The sequence below is a fragment of the Taudactylus pleione genome, unplaced genomic scaffold, assembly GCF_031769625.1.
Source record: "Taudactylus pleione unplaced genomic scaffold, aTauple2 ptg000073l, whole genome shotgun sequence".
Taxonomy (NCBI): Eukaryota; Metazoa; Chordata; class Amphibia; order Anura; family Myobatrachidae; genus Taudactylus; species Taudactylus pleione.
The window spans coordinates 674435-692810 of record NW_028284475.1 but is presented as its reverse complement, the minus strand read 5'-3'; the positions used below and the strand labels follow the sequence as shown (position 1 = coordinate 692810).

Below are 18376 nucleotides of genomic sequence, written 5' to 3'. Positions count from 1 at the left end.
CTTGAAAAGCCATAAGATAGTTGGCAGGTGAGCTTATATATAAATGTTCACAATACTGTAAAAAATGTCCTTACTGCCTAGAGGTAACGTGTCTAACATTAATGAATTTAAAGTGAGGTTGTCAGACTAACATAGACAGAGCGTTTACTAATAAGCGCATGCTGATTGGATACCTTCTATGTTGTCATTCCAAGTATATCAGAGGGTACCTCCACCCCCATCAAAAAGTAGAATTGTTTATTTTCATTGGCTAGGACAAGATAAGAGCAGCATTGAGAGTCATGTACAGTTGTATATACCCAGCATAATTATCATTATATCTAATAGCAGCAACCACTTACCCTGCTCTCCAAAAGAAAACCTAACCAATGAGAGATTAGCTCTCATTAATCCAACTTCTGCTATGTTCAAAGCAGATATCTGATTGGTTCCTTGGTTATGGTCCATGTAATATTATGATTCAGTTATCAATGTGGATCCGCCATCTACACATCAATTGCCTTGGTGACGCCGCATATTCCTAGAGAATGGATTGATGAATATCAGTAAAGCCCATGCAATGGGCCCCGTTTGTGTATAGGTGTCCGGTTCACATTAAATTTGCCAATTTGTTGAATTCAACACAACAGGAGTAGGAGACATTATTTTTGTGCTCTGATCAATGCCGAGGTTAACGGACACACACCGAGTACTCCCAACAGCATTTACAATACAGAATATGTACGTAGCAGCACCACAGGAATGACAACTCTGGTCTCAAAGAACTTACTATTTATTTTAGGTATTTAAGGCAGAAGGAGGTAAGGTATACGGGCTAAGCGCCATATTGCTTCCATTGCAGAGGGGAGTGTCTAAAAACAGAATGCATGAAGGGGAGATAAGACTAATGAAATAATGATTATATTTGCTAAAAGCCATTAAGCTAAAGTCATTGCAGCGTTGTCATGGGACCCCATTCAGCATAGGTTGTTAATGGAATGATGCTGAGGAGGAAATCTAAGTGGGGATACGGCGATCCCTGTTTTATTGATCTGTGTAAGGATGCCGAGAAGACAACGCTAACTTCTGTACATGACTTAACGGACAATGAATGGTTAAATGTACCTGCAGTAAATTTAATGTGCACTAATTGCATAAATAAATAAGTGAAATCCGTGCAGCTAGATGGCTGGGGCTATATTGGCTAAAGCTCGATTTTAATCGATGTGATTCTGGGGCTAAATCACAAATTTACTAACAAGACAATTTTTTTTTCGATTTGGATTTTAAGTGTTAGTAAATGAGTGATTTAGCCCCAGAAAACACAACATTGATCGATTTTAAATCTATCAAAATCGACCTTTAGTAAAAATACCCCCTGATCTTTGGGACTATGGACCTGATTCAGACCCACTCGCGAGCGGCTGTCCGCTCGCAAGTGGGTCGATGTTATGGACTGAGCATGCGCACGACGGAGGGAGCTCCGTCGTGCGCATGCGCCAGACGCGACGAGCGAAGGAAAGTCCTTCGCTCGTTGTGTTCGATCAAAGGGGGCGTGCTGTCAATGTTGATTGACAGCAGGCCCCCTTTGGTGGGAAGCCGGGGGCGTGCCTCCCTGACGGGGGCGTTCCCACGGGAACGCCTCCCGTCAGAAGCCGGCCCACTGACATCACTAGTGATGTCAGTGGGAGTGATTTTGGCTCTGATAGAGCCAAAATCACTCCGGAGCTTGCGGTTGAAAACCTCAACCGCAGGCTCCGGCTCGCAATTTCGATGGTCGCGATGGTCTCGACCATCGCGGCCATCACAAAGCACGCTCGTATAGCCTGTGGGTGGTGACCCACAGCTATACGAGCGTCCAGGAGGACGCTCCATGAAAATGGAGCCCGGCCCTCAATCAGAGCGTGCGCTCTGCTCAGAGCGTACGGCTCTGAATGAGGGCCTATGTTTGTGTTTTAACTTCAAAGCCCTTCCCGGCCTTTGAAGAAAAAAATCAAACTGCGAGACGATATACAGTATATCCAATCCTCTGTGGCAAGAAGTGGTCTATTCAATATCAGAATCTCGTCTTGCAATAAGCCGTGCAGCCTACAACCATTGATCATATGGTACATGATGAATGTCAACATCTTTATTGCAGTAAAGATTACCACCACACATCGTATTAATGTACGACGCTTATAACAGCTAGGCGGCAAAGCCTTGTGTGCACATCTCTCAAAGGTGTCTTTAAGCTTCATCCACAGATTTTGTGACTATCGATGTGGGTGAGTTAATCCCTTGATTAGTAGACTTCTATTTCTGATTGCTAAACAAATAACCATAAAAAAATGATATATATATATATATATATATATATAAAAATGATATATGTATAACCATAAAAAAATGATATATATATATATATAAAAACCATAAAAAAAGATATAGATATATATATATATATATATATAACCATAAAAAAAATGATATATATATATATGTATAACCATAAAAAAAATGATATATATATATATATATAAACATAAAAAAATGATATAGATATATATATATATATAACCATAAAAAAATGATTTATATATATATATATATATATATATAAGAACATTAAAAAAAATTATATATATATATGTATAACCATAAAAAAATTATATATATATATATATATATATATATATATATATATAAAAAATAATAATAATAAAAAAATAAATTATATATATAGATATATATACACACACACACACATACAGTTTAGAAAAGCTTGCTGCATTATCCAGCGCTGCCCCTGCTGCAGTGATCGGCAAAGTGAACGCGAGTCAGTGACCCCTTATCACAGCATTTGGTGACCACACACAAAACATTTTAGGAAGAGGAACGTTTGGATGACCACACAAGCCGAAAGCTCTCTGGGGCTTGCGGCCATGAGACCCTACCACAAGGGTCTCGTCGCAAGCCTGATGGTCGCGATGGTTTTGACCATCGCGACCATCATCATGGCCGCTCGCTATAGCTGTGGGTGGTCACCCACAGCTATGTGAGCGGCCAGGAGGCTGTTCTAAAAAAAAAAGCCCGGCCTTGATTCAGAGCGAGCGCTCTGTCAGAGCGAGCGGCTCTGAATCAGGCCCAGAGTTCATAGCTGGTTGATGCAGAAAGTTATTTTAAACCTAAAATCTCTTTATATATAAATTCTATTATTAGTATTGGTTGGCAAATATTACCATGCAAATTTATTGAAGGCAGACATCTCCTCTACACATTTAGATCTATCAATAAGGGCTACCGCTAAGTCAGATTTGAGAGCCACTGCAGTACACGGTAACTAGCCGCCATCTTGAACTATGGCCTTGTCTTCTTCCTCCTTAGGTATCATGACCAGCAGGATGTTACCAGCAACTTCCTGGGTGCCATGTGGTTGATCTCCATCACCTTCCTCTCCATCGGTTACGGTGACATGGTGCCAAACACCTACTGCGGGAAGGGGGTGTGCCTGCTGACCGGCATCATGGTGAGTGAGCGACTGCGTAGCTGAGTGAGGGGAAAGCGTTTTTTGGGGGTTGCAGGGCAAAGACCTGTATCCTGGAGCAGAAAACTAGATCTGCGAGGTGGAGTCCATCTTGGAAGTGTCTGGTTCAATGATCCGCGCTTTGGCAGAATGATTTCACTACCAGGACCTGCTGCCATATCTGTCTTGGAATATGAGTGATGGACCATATCCGATAAATGATCAGCTATGACTTGAATTAGCGGCTATTGTCATTTCTTGGAGGATGGCAGCAAAGCGGATGGCAGGCGGCAGGGAGAGATGCAGGGCTGCCCAGTGTGGCTGATGGCTTAGACGTTTGATATGATAGCACGTCTGCTGCTAAACTTACATCCTGCCTCTGAATCGTTCCCCGTTTGCTATTACCAGCCTCAGCAGAGCTTGCAGTGTATAATCAGCCTCCCGTTGATTAAAAATATCTTGTTCTAATTCAGGGGCTCCAATTATCTTCTCTCCGGATTCCAGCAGTAATTATTTCTCCGGCTAATCTTTGGGAATTCATATTCTCCACGTTGCGCTCTCTACTCTTCGTCTCTCCCTCTCGTCCCTGCTAGTTCTTCCCTCTCTCTCTCTTCACCGCTGATTCCAGGGCTTGGAAATGCCCCGTGTCTTTCTCTGTTCTTTATTGTATAATTAATGTCATTTTCTAGCTGAGTCATTTCATGTCAGGGCTTTCCCTTCCTTTCAGCCTTCTATTCTCTGGTGGCTTCCCTCTCCCGGATTTATTATTATTATTATTGTTTGGTCGGTAATCAGCCCTTAGCGGTAGGCCTTACAGCTGCGTTTCCATGGCAACCGAGTAGGCCGCAGCACTGCCTATGGTACCTGTCCCTGTATAAAGTGGAAAAAATTTTTTTTGTCACATTTATTGTAAATGGGCTTAATCACTGTTTTCTTTTCCATTTTTCGTGAGCAATGCAATTAACGGTGCTGCATAGCTGTGCCGCTCACCTTGGTGCTTGCATCCCATCGAACAGCTCTTAAAGTTACAGTATTCAGACATATATATATATATATATATATATATATATACACACACACACACACACACACATTGACATGGTCAAGAGGTTCAGTTGTTGTTGAGACCGAACACCAGAATGGGGTAGAACTATAATCTAAGAGACTATGGGTGGGATGTACTGAAGTGAAAAATGCTGTAAAACCCCCCAAAACTAAGTTTTCAGGGGTTTTACCGCATTTCTCAGATGTACGGCGCACCGGAATACGATGCTTTCCGGGGCTTTTACCCAATAGAAGGCTATGGGCTTCTTAATGGTAAGCCTCCCCTGAGAGGGGTCCAATTGAATCCCTCCCATCTCCCCCGGCAGAGCGCGTCCTTCAGCACATGCGCAGAAGGACGCCAGGGGGCCTTCTGGGTGAGAAACCCAGGAGTCCCTCTATCCTGGGGCATCACAAATGACAGCTCTTATCAGGAGAGCTGTCCTTTGCGATGTCAATTGTATTTCTAAGTACATACCGCGGTCATCAACCACTGTATGTACCCGGTGAGAGGCAGGATGTACCACATCGCGGATGCAATGCTTAGGACATCCCGCCGTAAGAGCGTGGCATGATTGCTGGTGGCAGACTGTGTTTAATGCATCAGAAACCGCTGCTACCCTGGGATTCTCACACAGCACAATCTCTAGAGTTTCCGCTGAATCATCCAATGCTAGAGTGTGGCAGCTGAGTGTACATACAGTAGCGTTATGTGAGCACCTGCGTCACACTATTGCTGTACAGTATAAAGCAGTCACCGGCATGCAGCATTATCAGGTTGTGGTCAGTGTTTCAGGCTGATCACTGCATGAACTGCAATCATACACAACAATGTGCCTCTTTGTTCTACATTTCTCATCCTTGCGGGTTTACAGACCCAAAAGCAACATTAGTATGTTTGAATTTAAATAGACATTTATGCTCTTTCCATCTACAAAAACTTTGACTACCCACCTAAAATACTGCTGGGTATAGCTTCACTGACAGTGCTCCTGACCGTGTGGGGACACCAGAGCTGTTACAGGTTTGATACATTATTGGTAGAATAGTGGCTATTATACATGACTCTATGTTTCTGTCTTCTATTTTTAAAAACTCCAGGAGGATTTTCTGCTGCACCCTCCCAGTCATGAATAAAGCTAGGTACACACATACTTGTACAATCATACTTTACGGTATTTCTATTACACTTACGATCGGAAGTCCCGATCCAAGTGACGATTCGTACGCACAATCTAACTTCTGATCGGCGATCCTCATCTGTCAAAACCATCTGCTAAAAATATCGCGACTCCGTACACACTGCTGGGGGAGCATCGGCAGAAGCATCGGACAGAGGGCCTGATTCAGAGCCGGACGCTATTTGCGGACGGTCGTTCCAAAAAAGGGGCCGGCTATTTAAATTGAGCGCTCGCTCTTTGCGGTTTGTTGACGCCTCTATGTCTGAGCGAGCGAACGAAAAATGTGCTCGCTATTTTGTAAAGACGCCCCTTTGCCGTTCGCATCACACGTCATCTCCGGTATTTATTAGATTAATCGGGTACATCGAAAGGCATCAGAACTGCTCGCAGTGCTTGTGGTAGCTTTTTCCTACCGATTTCACTGCGAGCAGTTCAGGCTAAAAGACAACCAAGTGACGTGGTCGATGACGCTCCTTTACTGATTATGCACTCCCATTAAACGCCCTTTTTACTGTTTGGCACGCCTGCGTTCAGATCTCTACTCCCCCGTTTTCAAGCACCTTCCCCTGTTACCACCCACAAACGGTACATTCTGTCAATCAAATTAGCAGCCCCTCGCTGTTTTGCGAGCGCACGATTTCCAATCGCAATGACTGTTTTGCGCATGTGCATTACGACCCATACGCATGCGCAGTTGTGCGAACATCGCTTAGAGCGAACGAGCGGCCGCTTACGAGCGGCTCTGAATCAGGCCCAGAGCTGTCTGTAGTGCATACACCATTCGATATTGTCCGATATTGAACCATTGCAGCTGATGAATATTAGGAAGCCCATAACACCTGATCTTCAGACGCCACCAGTTTTCTTACGATAAAACATCATCGAAGGTGCACACACTCTCCAGATATCTCAAGAACGGGTCGGGAATCAAAAGAACTGTCTGACGACTGCATAGGTGTGTTCGTAGCTTAAGAGCTGTGTTAGGGCCCCCGGAGCAAGAGGAGGGGAACAGGGATCCATGCCTTTGGGACTGCAGTGTCCCCCGGGCTGACGGGAGGTTGGGGGATACGCTGTCAACGCTATTTGCTCTGCAGAGCAGCGGCTCCGGTGAAAGTGAATGGATGTACGCAGCATCTATCCGCTGCAAGGAGGAGGCTGGATGTCATCTTCCAGGCGCGTGGCCTAGTCTGAATGAGGCCGCACTCCCTTTCAGGGCACACGCAGAGGCCCTGAATTAAGAAGCCTAAATGTTGGGAGGTATGAATAAAAAATCAATAAACGGTTGGGGCAGCCCTCTGCCTGGGGAGAAGCTCATTGCGAGAGACATCGTTAATTCAGAAGTTGTAATAACGATTTTGGAGCCCCCCCATAACAGGGAGCTACTCCGAGCCGCACGGGTTTAGGATTCATTTTGCCATTTCTCTATTTCTGTTGCTTGCTCACTTACTGCCCAATAAAAGCAGCAACAGGCTAGGTGTACCCAAGTGTTGGGCCTTTGCCTCTATTACTGTTTACTTTATTATCTTGTACCACTGTGGCTCCCAGCAGACGGCATCCACCACCTAAACACATGACAATAAATCTATATATCCACGCCTCGTTCCTCTGTGTGACCAACTTCTCCAGCCTTGTTCCTTCTTTCTCTGTACAATGTCTAGAACACAGAACGTCCTCGGGATCCAGCCATTGTACTTCTGCCTGAAATCACTCTGATTGGTGGTGGTATAAATTTTGTATGAATTGTCACCCATCCGATTCCTGACCTACTTTATTACTGAGACGGAGTGGAAGGGGACTCTGCAGAGCTTTTGGATCTGTCAGACATGCCACGAGATGCTCTGCCACCTGCTCCGGGAAGCTCTTCACACCGCGAGCAGCACATGAGTGCAGGACTTAGGCCGCCATGCTGTAACATCGTCACCTTCTATGCCATGTCTAAAGTTACCTGTAGGCTTTAGATTTCTACTGCTAGGTAACTAATTAGCTCTTTCCTCACCTTCCTGGTGCCATTTCCTGTAATGCCAGTGGCCGAAATATATAGCTGGCAACATTGTGCGTGGCAGGCGGGAGACAGAGCGCCTGATTCTGCGTCATACAGAGCTGCAGTCGTGGCTACGTCTTATGTCGGTCGCTGCATCTGCAAATGCCGCTACAAAGCTCGTGCCTGGTGCTCATCCATGCGTATGACTGTGCAAGGACTGAGGCGCCCACTATGAGCATTTGTACACACCGTAATACCCCTGGGTGCAGCCTTACGCGCCACCATCAGTCGCATCATTCAAACGCGCACCAGTCCAATGACAGGAGCAGATTTTACATCTGACTATGGCCTCCGATGGGCCTTCTGATTCAGGTTCCCAAATTCCGCCATTACAGTCCAGGCTTTAAGGATATCCATGCTTGAGTCCATATGGTTAAATCAAATTGACTGAGGTACTAATTAAGTTACCTGTGCTCAAGCATGGATATCCTTAATACCTGGACTGTAATGGCAAAGTTTGGAAACCTCTGCGGTACAGTATACAGAGGATATAGGACGGGTAGGTACAGAATATAGATGTATTATATATATATATATATATATATATATATATAATACATGTATTAGGGGTTACAGTATACAGAGGATATAGGGCAGGAAGGTAATATAGATGTATTATATATACAGTCAGGTCCATAAATATTGGGACATTGACAGAATTTTCATATTTTGGCCTCTATTCACCACCACAATGATTTTGAAATGAAACAAACAAGATGTGATTTAACTGCAGACTTTCAGATTTAATTTGAGGGTAATTACATCCAAATCAGGTGAACTGTGTAGGAATTACAACGGTTTCAGCAGTCACATCATCAATAAATACAAGGGAACCAGTTCCATTGGCAGCCATACATGCCCACGCCATGACACTACCACCACCATGCTTCACTGATGAGGTGGTATGTTTTGGATCATGAGCAGTTCCTTTCCTTCTCCATACTCTTCTCTTCCCATCACTCTGGTACAAGTTGATCTTTGTCTCATCCGTCCATAGGATATTGTTCCAGAACTGTAATGGCTTTTTTAGATGTTGTTTGGCAAACTCTAATCTGGTCTTCTTGTTTTTGTGGCACACCAATGGTTTACATCTTGTGGTGAACCTTCTATATTCACTCTTGACACATATACATCTACCTCCTGGAGAGTGTTCTTGATTTGGCCAACTGTTGTGAAGGGGTTTTTCTTCACCAGGGAAATAATTATTTTGTCATCCACCACAGTTGTTTTCGGTGGTCTTCCGGGTCTTTTGGTGTTGCTGAGCTCTCTGGTGCGTTCTTTCTTTTTAAGAATGTTCCAAACAGTTGATTTGGCCACACCTAATGTTTTTGCTATCTCTCTGATGGGTTTGTTTTGATTTTTCAGCCTAATGATGGCTTGCTTCACCGATAGTGGCAGCTCTTTGGATCTCATATTGAGAGTTGACAGCAACTGATTCCAAATGCAAATGTCACACCTAGAATCAACTCCAGACCTTTTACCTGCTTAATTGATAATGAAATAACGAGGGAATAGCCCACACCTGTCCATGAAATAGCTTTTGAGTTGATAGTCCCATTACTTTTGGCCCCTTAAAAAGTGGGAGGCACATATTGAAACTATTGTAATTCCTACACCGTTCACCTGATTTGGATGTAATTACCCTCAAATTAAATCTGAAAGTCTGCAGTTAAATCACATCTTGTTTGTTTCATTTCAAAACCATTGTGGTGGTGAATAGAGGCCAAAATCTGAAAATTCTGTCAGTGTCCCAATATTTATGGACCTGACTGTATATATGGGGTTACAGTATACAGATGATATAGGGCAGGAAGGTACAGAACATAGATGTATTATATATATTAGGGGGGTACAGTATACAGAGGATATAGGGGAGGAAGGTACAGAATATAGATGTATTATATATATTAGGGGGGTATAGTATACAGATGATATAGGGCAGGAAGGTACATAATATAGATGTATTATATATATTAGGTGGTACAGTATACTAAGGATATATAGGGCAGGAAGGTACAGAACATAGATATATTATATATATTAGGGGGGTACAGAGGATATAGGACAGGAAGGTACAGAACATAGATATATTATATATATTAGGGGGGTACAGTATACAGAGGATATAGGGGAGGAAGGTACAGAATATAGATGTATTATATATATTAGGTGGTACAGTATACTAAGGATATATAGGGCAGGAAGGTACAGAACATAGATATATTATATATATTAGGGGGGTACAGTATACAGAGGATATAGGGGAGGAAGGTACAGAATATAGATGTATTATATATATTAGGTGGTACAGTATACTAAGGATATATAGGGCAGGAAGGTACAGAACATAGATATATTATATATATTAGGGGGGTACAGAGGATATAGGACAGGAAGGTACAGAACATAGATGTATTATATATATTAGGGGGGTACAGTATACAGAGGATATAGGGGAGGAAGGTACAGAACATAGATGTATTATATATATTAGGTGATACAGTATACAGAGGATATAGGGGAGGAAGGTACAGAATATAGATGTATTATATATATTAGGGGGGTATAGTATACAGATGATATAGGGCAGGAAGGTACAGAATATAGATGTATTATATATATTAGGTGGTACAGTATACTAAGGATATATAGGGCAGGAAGGTACAGAACATAGATATATTATATATATTAGGGGGGTACAGAGGATATAGGACAGGAAGGTACAGAACATAGATGTATTATATATATTAGGGGGGTACAGAGGATATAGGGGAGGAAGGTACAGAACATAGATGTATTATATATATTAGGGGGGTACAGTATACAGAGGATATAGGGCAGGAAGGTACAGAACATAGATGTATTATATATATTAGGGGGTACAGTATACAGAGGATATAGGGGAGGAAGGTACAGAATATAGATGTATTATATACATTAGGGGGGTACAGTATACAGAGGATATAGGGGAGGAAGGTACAGAATATAGATGTATTATATATATTAGGGGGGTATAGTATACAGATGATATAGGGCAGGAAGGTACAGACTATAGATGTATTATATATATTAGGTGGTACAGTATACTAAGGATATATAGGGCAGGAAGGTACAGAACATAGATATATTATATATATTAGGGGGGTACAGAGGATATAGGACAGGAAGGTACAGAACATAGATGTATTATATATATTAGGGGGGTACAGAGGATATAGGGGAGGAAGGTACAGAACATAGATGTATTATATATATTAGGGGGGTACAGTATACAGAGGATATAGGGCAGGAAGGTACAGAACATAGATGTATTATATATATTAGGGGGTACAGTATACAGAGGATATAGGGGAGGAAGGTACAGAATATAGATGTATTATATACATTAGGGGGGTACAGTATACAGAGGATATAGGGGAGGAAGGTACAGAATATAGATGTATTATATACATTAGGGGGTACAGTATACTGATGATATATGTCAGGAAGGTACAGATTAGAGATGTTCTATATTACGGGGTATAGTATACAGATGATATACGTTAGAAAGGTACAGAATTATTAAATATTAGTGGGTACAGTATACAGATGATATAGGGTAGGAAGGTTCAGAGTACAGATGTATTAGGCAACACAGTATAAATCACGTAGGTACAGTATACAAATAGATAATAAACTAGGGTAGGGAGGGAGAGAACAGAGACAGGATAAAATAACAAATTGGCGCTTGATGTCCCATTAATTAGGAACATACAAGAATGGAGTTTAATGAAGGGAGGAAGAGCAGACGGAAGCCTGTCAGTGGGGACAGAGAAAGCTTGGCAGGATCAGACCAGACATCACCGACCAGCCTGAATGTGCCTATTTAGGAGAACAGATTTGGGGAGACCGGCTGTGCGCAGATGAGCGGTTTTATACCAGACTATTCAGCTGCTGTCACAGGATTACAATTCAGACATCATAAATGCTGTTCACACACAACCTGTCTCTGCACCAACACACACGTCAGGAAGAGAAACGCACAAAGCCGGCAATAGGCGGCAGTTCCACCGCCCCTTGGGCTGATGTTTATGCACCATTACAGGGTGTATTGGGGCGCAGAGGGTGTTCGCATGCTCGTTCCTCCCTTACAGTGAACTGAAACACATCTCCCAATATTCACAAACTCTGCCTTGGTTCTTATTTAGAATCTTGTATCATTCGCACTTCAGGGGAGATGTATCCAGCCTTGGAGAGAGGTAAAGAGAAGCTGGCCAGAGCAACCTATCAGCTTGTAACGGCCATTAATCTAGCACAGTTTCAAAAATGGCAGTTAGAAGCGTATTCGGTTTTTATGGGCAACGTCTACACTTAATCGCCCTTGAAGGTTTGATACATCTCCCCCCTTCAAAAAAAAAAACAACGCTTTAAGATGTTGGATTTTCTAGTCTGGTTACTTATGCGAGTATACGTTGCTCCACTCCAGCATCGGCCATCTTAGGCTTGGCGTGACTTTCTGCAGTGCCAGCCAGAATCCTTTACAACAGGAAGTCCGGGTTCTTGGGGAAATGCTTCCCCCCCATATTACCATGGTTATCGCTGAATGTTTATGTCGGTTCTCATTCGTTATTATTCACAAGTAGAGAGTAAAGTCACATGCATTTTAATATGTCTGGAAACTACCGGATTGTGGGTCACGTTACCCTCTTGTGAGCCCAGATTAGGCTATATCTTACCGCCTGCCCTCTTATTGCCTCCGCCGTGCTACAGCGACTTACATCTAATAACCAATCTTTCTTCACGTTTTTCTTACATTTTATGCCATGCTCAATTTTCTTTCCCTCACGCCAAAAACAAACTTGTTCCTTCCCTTCTCAGAGTTCCCTCCAAGCTTACCCTGCTCCACCTAAATATAAAACCACAATGTAACCAACCAGAGTAGCCGCTGCATTCCGGCGTATCGGATGTCTACCACCTCATAAATCTCCTCTGGAGAAGACAGGAAAAGCTAAGACTTCAATCATGACGCCGCCTCTGGCGCTGACAGCTCACACTGGACATCGTTTCATGCCGATCTCTACTAAGTTCTCCTCAAGAGTCCACATGAAGTTTAAGATTCTCCTGGTTCCTCCAGCAGGTGCCGAGCACCTTGCAGAAGACATGAGTCCTGGACATTGCATTCTAGTGGGATCTTCTGGCTGGGAGACGGAGGGTGCCGCTCCTTCACTGCAGTATTTGTGGGTAGAGATCTATGGCGGAAGCCTTCACTGGAGAGAACCGGTGAATCTCACTACCGGCAGCATTATGTAGCATTGGGCCAAGCATAAAACGTACTTTATCTTCATCAGAAACACCTATCAATAGGGCTTTTCGTCCTTTGAAAAATATGGCCCCAACAGTCCCACCATATGTTACCCTGATCACTTAGCTCTTCCAACACTCCAAATATACCCCAGGCTTGCACTTACCTTCACCACTCATCATTCTAGCGTCTTAATACCCATCTTCCATCATCCAATCAGATGGGGAGATCTTATAAGTGCTGGAAATGTCTACCCCAGGCCATGTGCTGAGCTGAACCCCCTTACATGACTCCCGGAGGAAGGTGTGTGTGGTCACCTGGGGAAATGGGCTGTCTGTTGCACATTGATTCGTACATATCTCAGCACTTGCCCACTGATCTACCCTGTTGAGTGTGCATTATCCCATATATAATCACCAGCAGCATTTAATTTCTTAGAATTCCCAAGTGTTTCTAATGAAACTGAAAATGACACCACTTTTCCTACAATATGAATATTGTAAATAATTGTAAGGGTGGAGGCACCAGATCCAGCAGATAGCCATGAATGGAAAAGCAGCCAGATATCTTAGAGCTGGCGTCTGCAGAGTGGTGAGAACGGCTCCCTGGGGACACGGGGAGATCTGATGTTTCCTGCTGAGCATGAGAAGAAAATTTGAAAGTAGAATATCAGGAAGGTTGGGGGTTGAGTGTAGGCGAGTTGGGGGCTGAGGGTAGGAGGGTTGGGGGCTGAGGGTAGGAGGGTTAGGGGTTGAGGGTAGGAGGGTTGGGGACTGAGGGTAGGAGGGTTAGGGGTTGAGGGTGGGAGGGTTAGGGGTTGGGGGCTGAGAGTGGCCAGGGGTGAAGTGCTGAATATATCACAGGTGTCTCCCGTCTGCTTTGCCCTCACCATGCAGGGTGCTGGCTGTACTGCCTTAGTCGTGGCTGTGGTGGCACGAAAGCTGGAGCTCACCAAAGCAGAGAAGCACGTCCATAACTTCATGATGGACACGCAGCTGACGAAACGGGTAAGCTGGCAGTGCCAAAGAGACAGCTGCAAGAAGGCGGGGGGTTGGCTTCTATGGTATAGCAAAGCCTCACATTTGGCGGGAGTGACAGACTGTGCAGACATATAGTACTCCCAAATTTAGAAGTACCAGCATTCCGCATGTACTAAAACTGGTATTCCAAAACCAGTGCAGCCCACACAATGGCCAACCCGTAATAAGCCTCACTTATAGACTGCGCACTCAGGGCTATATGTTGAGCTCACAAAATGGCTGTGACCACTGGAAGTCGCTTATAAGAGCAAAAAGGGCCGCTCCAGAGTCCAATAGCATTGTGCACCTTATTTTACCTAATTGTGCCTAGATCACCCTGGCCTACCTGTTTCGGAACATCCAAGAGGCCCCTGAATGTCAGGGAGTCCCCCCGGCCCCCTAGGAGAGTAAGACACCCTCCTGTATCCCGCCCACTTCCAGGTGAAATGCAAATTATGAGGTGCATGTCGATACTTGGCGGCTTGCAGCATTGCACCATGTAGCATGAAGGCATGATTTGTGTTACCCCATCCCTGTCACAGCCCACCCGCATCTCTCCTCCGAGATAGAGTAGGCAAGGCTGGCGCGTTTTACCTTTCACCTGTATTGTAGTTGCTCCCACTATTCAAACATAATGATGAACTTCAGCATGTTCAGTATATTTGCACTATAGCAGCGCCCTCTGCTGGCGTGCTAGTTACTTTTCTAAAGCCAAATGATGAAGCGGTGTGAGGATCGGAGTGGTTACATGGCTGTATAGGTGGCACCAAACCATAACGTGTGACCAGGAGCTGCCATGTATTGTGATCTGCTCCTGAGGACTAGACAATACAAAGCCTGGGAGCTCCCAGGGAAGGATACCTGGGACAATGTCTAGCGTGGCAAGGTCCCAGGGAAGGGAGTCCATAATAGTCCTATTTAGGAACATGCCATGGGCCAGATGCCCAATCAGCTGCTACCTGTCATTTTATAGACTGTACTGCATAAATGGTAGCTAGTAGCCGATTCGTTGTTATGGGCAACCTCTCCACTTGCCCTCTTCTCACCGCTTGCTACATCTGCCCCAATGGGGCAGTAAGAAGGCTACAGGCTACTGAGGAACTACACATCCCAGCATGCCCTGCACAGTTATAGCATGCCCTAATAGAAAAACTGTGGCAGGGCATGCTGAGATGTGCAGTTCTTTTTCGCAGCTGGAGCGCCGCATTGAGGATTACCCCTGCGCTACGTCCTAGATATCATGGTCTTCGGTCTGAATGGTCCCTGTAAACTCCTGCGCACAATGGGGCTGATTCGGAATCAGGCGGGTCTCTGCGCACGGACGCGAATGGTCTGCGTAGAAGAAAATGTACGCATCTTTGTGCATGGCTGGACAGACGTCAGTCGGATGTGTCTGTCCGTGAAAATGGGCGATTTGTGGCAGCAACAACGTGAACGCACGTAACTGACTTGTGGGAGTGTCATGGGCGTATCGTGGGCGCATATCATAAGCGATGCGTGATTCTGAGTGACGTGTACGGGGAAGGGGAGCCGGTGTATCTTGCACCTTGCATTGGCCAGTAACAATACTAATGATACGAAGGGTGACGGACGCGGCGGCTGGCGGAAAGCTAACGGGGGCGTGGCTTTGTGATTGCAGACACATGAATCCCTGAATATGTACTACAGATACTCGCAATAGTATAATGTAGCAAGTCTGGCTTCTGCGGCTGCCCGTAGTTACAGCCAGTGTGTCTCACAGACATGCTCTGTGACATACAGCATATAGTACACATGATAACTAAGTGATTATCAGAACAAATGGCCATTGTCAGCTCCTATGTGTATAATAAGTACTCTACCTCCACCTGCTGGTAGAAGCAGATAAAGCGGATGCAGTGGAATAGCGTATAGCTTAGCATCATAAGACTGTAGCTGCTGCTATAATCAATTGCTTCAATTTGAATTACCGCACCCTACATGTGATATAATTAAGTGTTATATGCTGGTACACGTGATATTATCATATACGGATCTATGAAAAAGGATAATAATAGGAATATGAGAAGGATAATAATAAGGGAGGATTGGCGCCAAGGCATGATAAGAAATACAAAGTGGAAATATGGGAAGGATGGTGACATGAGGGGAGATGGGGTGAGGATGGTGACATGGGGGGAGATGGGGTGAGGATGGTGACATGGGGGGAGATGGGGTGAGGATGGTGACATGGGGGGAGATGGCGTGAGGATGGTGACATGGGGGGAGATGGGGTGAGGATGGTGACATGGGGGAGATGGGGTGAGGATGGTGACATGGGGGGGAGATGGGGTGAGGATGGTGACATGGGGGAGATGGTGACATGGGGGGGAGATGGGGTGAGGATGGTGACATGGGGGGAGATGGGGTGAGGATGGTGACATGGGGGGGAGATGGGGTGAGGATGGTGACATGAGGGGGAGATGGGGTGAGGATGGTGACATGGGGGGGAGATGGGGTGAGGATGGTGACATGGGGGGAGATGGGGTGAGGATGGTGACATGGGGGGGAGATGGGATGAGGATGGTGACATGGGGGGAGATGGGGTGAGGATGGTGACATGGGGGGGAGATGGGGTGAGGATGGTGACATGGGGGGAGATGGCGTGAGGATGGTGACATGGGGGGAGATGGCGTGACGATGGTGACATGGGGGAGATGGCGTGACGATGGTGACATGGGGGAGGATGGGGTGAGGATGATGACATGGGGGAGGATGGGGTGAGGAGAGGATGGGGTGAGGATGGTGACATGGGGGGGATGTGGTGAGGATGGTGACATGGGGGGGAGATGGGGTGAGGATGGTGACATGAGGGGAGATGGGATGAAGATGGTGACATGGGGGAAGATGGGGTGAGGATGGTGACATGGGTGGGAGATGGGGTGAGGATGGTGACATGGGTGAGGATGGTGACATGGGGGGGGAGATGGGGTGAGGATGGTGACATGAGGGGAGATGGGGTGAGGATGGTGACATGGGTGGGAGATGGGGCGAGGATGGTGACATGGGGGAGAGATGGGGCGAGGATGGTGACATGGGGGGGAGATGGGGCGAGGATGGTGACATGGGGGAGATGAAGTGAGGATGGTGGCATGGGGGGAGATGGGGTGAGGATGGTGACATGGGGGGAAATGGGGTGAGGATGGTGACATGGGGAGAGATGGGGTGAGGATGGTGACATGGGGGGAGATGGGGTGAGGATGGTGACATGGGGAGAGATGGGGTGAGGATGGTGACATGGGGGGAGATGGGGTGAGGATGGTGACATGGGGGAGATGGGGTGAGGATGGTGACATGGGGGGAGATGGGGTGAGGATGGTGACAAGGGGGAGATGGGGTGAGGATGGTGACATGGGGGAGATGGGGTGAGGATGGTGACATGGGGGGAGATGGGGTGAGGATGGTGACATGGGGGGAGATGGGGTGAGGATGGTGACATGGGTGGGAGATGGGGTGAGGATGGTGACATGGGGGGAGATGGGGTGAGGATGGTGACATGGGGGGGAGATGGGGTGAGGATGGTGACATAGGGGTGAGATGGGGTGAGGATGGTGACATGGGGGGGAGATGGGGGAGGATGGTGACAATGGGGGAGATGGGGTGAGGATGGTGACATGGGGGGAGATGGGGTGAGGATGGTGACATGGGGGGAGATGGGGTGAGGATGGTGACATGGGGGGAGATGAAGTGAGGATGGTGACATGGGGGGAGATGGGGTGAGGATGGTGACAATGGGGGAGATGGGGTGAGGATGGTGACATGGGGAGAGATGGGGTGAGGATGGTGACATGGGGAGAGATGGGGTGAGGATGGTGACATGGGGGAGATGGTGACATGGGGGGGAGATGGGGTGAGGATGGTGACATGGGGGGAGATGAAGTGAGGATGGTGACATGGGGGGGAGATGGGGTGAGGATGGTGACATGAGGGGGAGATGGGGTGAGGATGGTAACATGAGGGGGAGATGGGGTGAGGATGGTGACATGAGGGGGAGATGGGGTGAGGATGGTGACATGAGGGGGAGATGGGGGGGAGGATGGTGACATGGGGGAGATGGGGGGGAGGATGGTGACATGGGGGGAGATGGGGTGAGGATGGTGACATGGGGGGGAGATGGGGTGAGGATGGTGACATGAGGGGGAGATGGGGTGAGGATGGTGACATGGGGGGGAGATGGGGTGAGGATGGTGACATGGGGGAGATGGGGTGAGGATGGTGACATGGGGGAGATGGGGTGAGGATGGTGACATGGGGGGAGATGGGGTGAGGATGGTGACATGGGTGGGAGATGGGGTGAGGATGGTCACATGG

General features: G+C 46.2%; 1 protein-coding gene across 1 annotated transcript in view; it reads left to right on the top strand.

Moving 5' to 3' along the window:
• KCNN3 (potassium calcium-activated channel subfamily N member 3) overlaps positions 1-18376 on the top strand; it is a 119268-nt gene that overhangs the window by 84106 nt on the left and 16786 nt on the right. Inside the window, exons 4-5 of the mRNA XM_088467529.1 lie at positions 3346-3487; positions 13925-14035. Of these exons, the coding sequence (XP_088323655.1) occupies positions 3346-3487; positions 13925-14035 (253 nt within the window). The remainder of the gene's footprint in view (positions 1-3345; positions 3488-13924; positions 14036-18376) is intronic.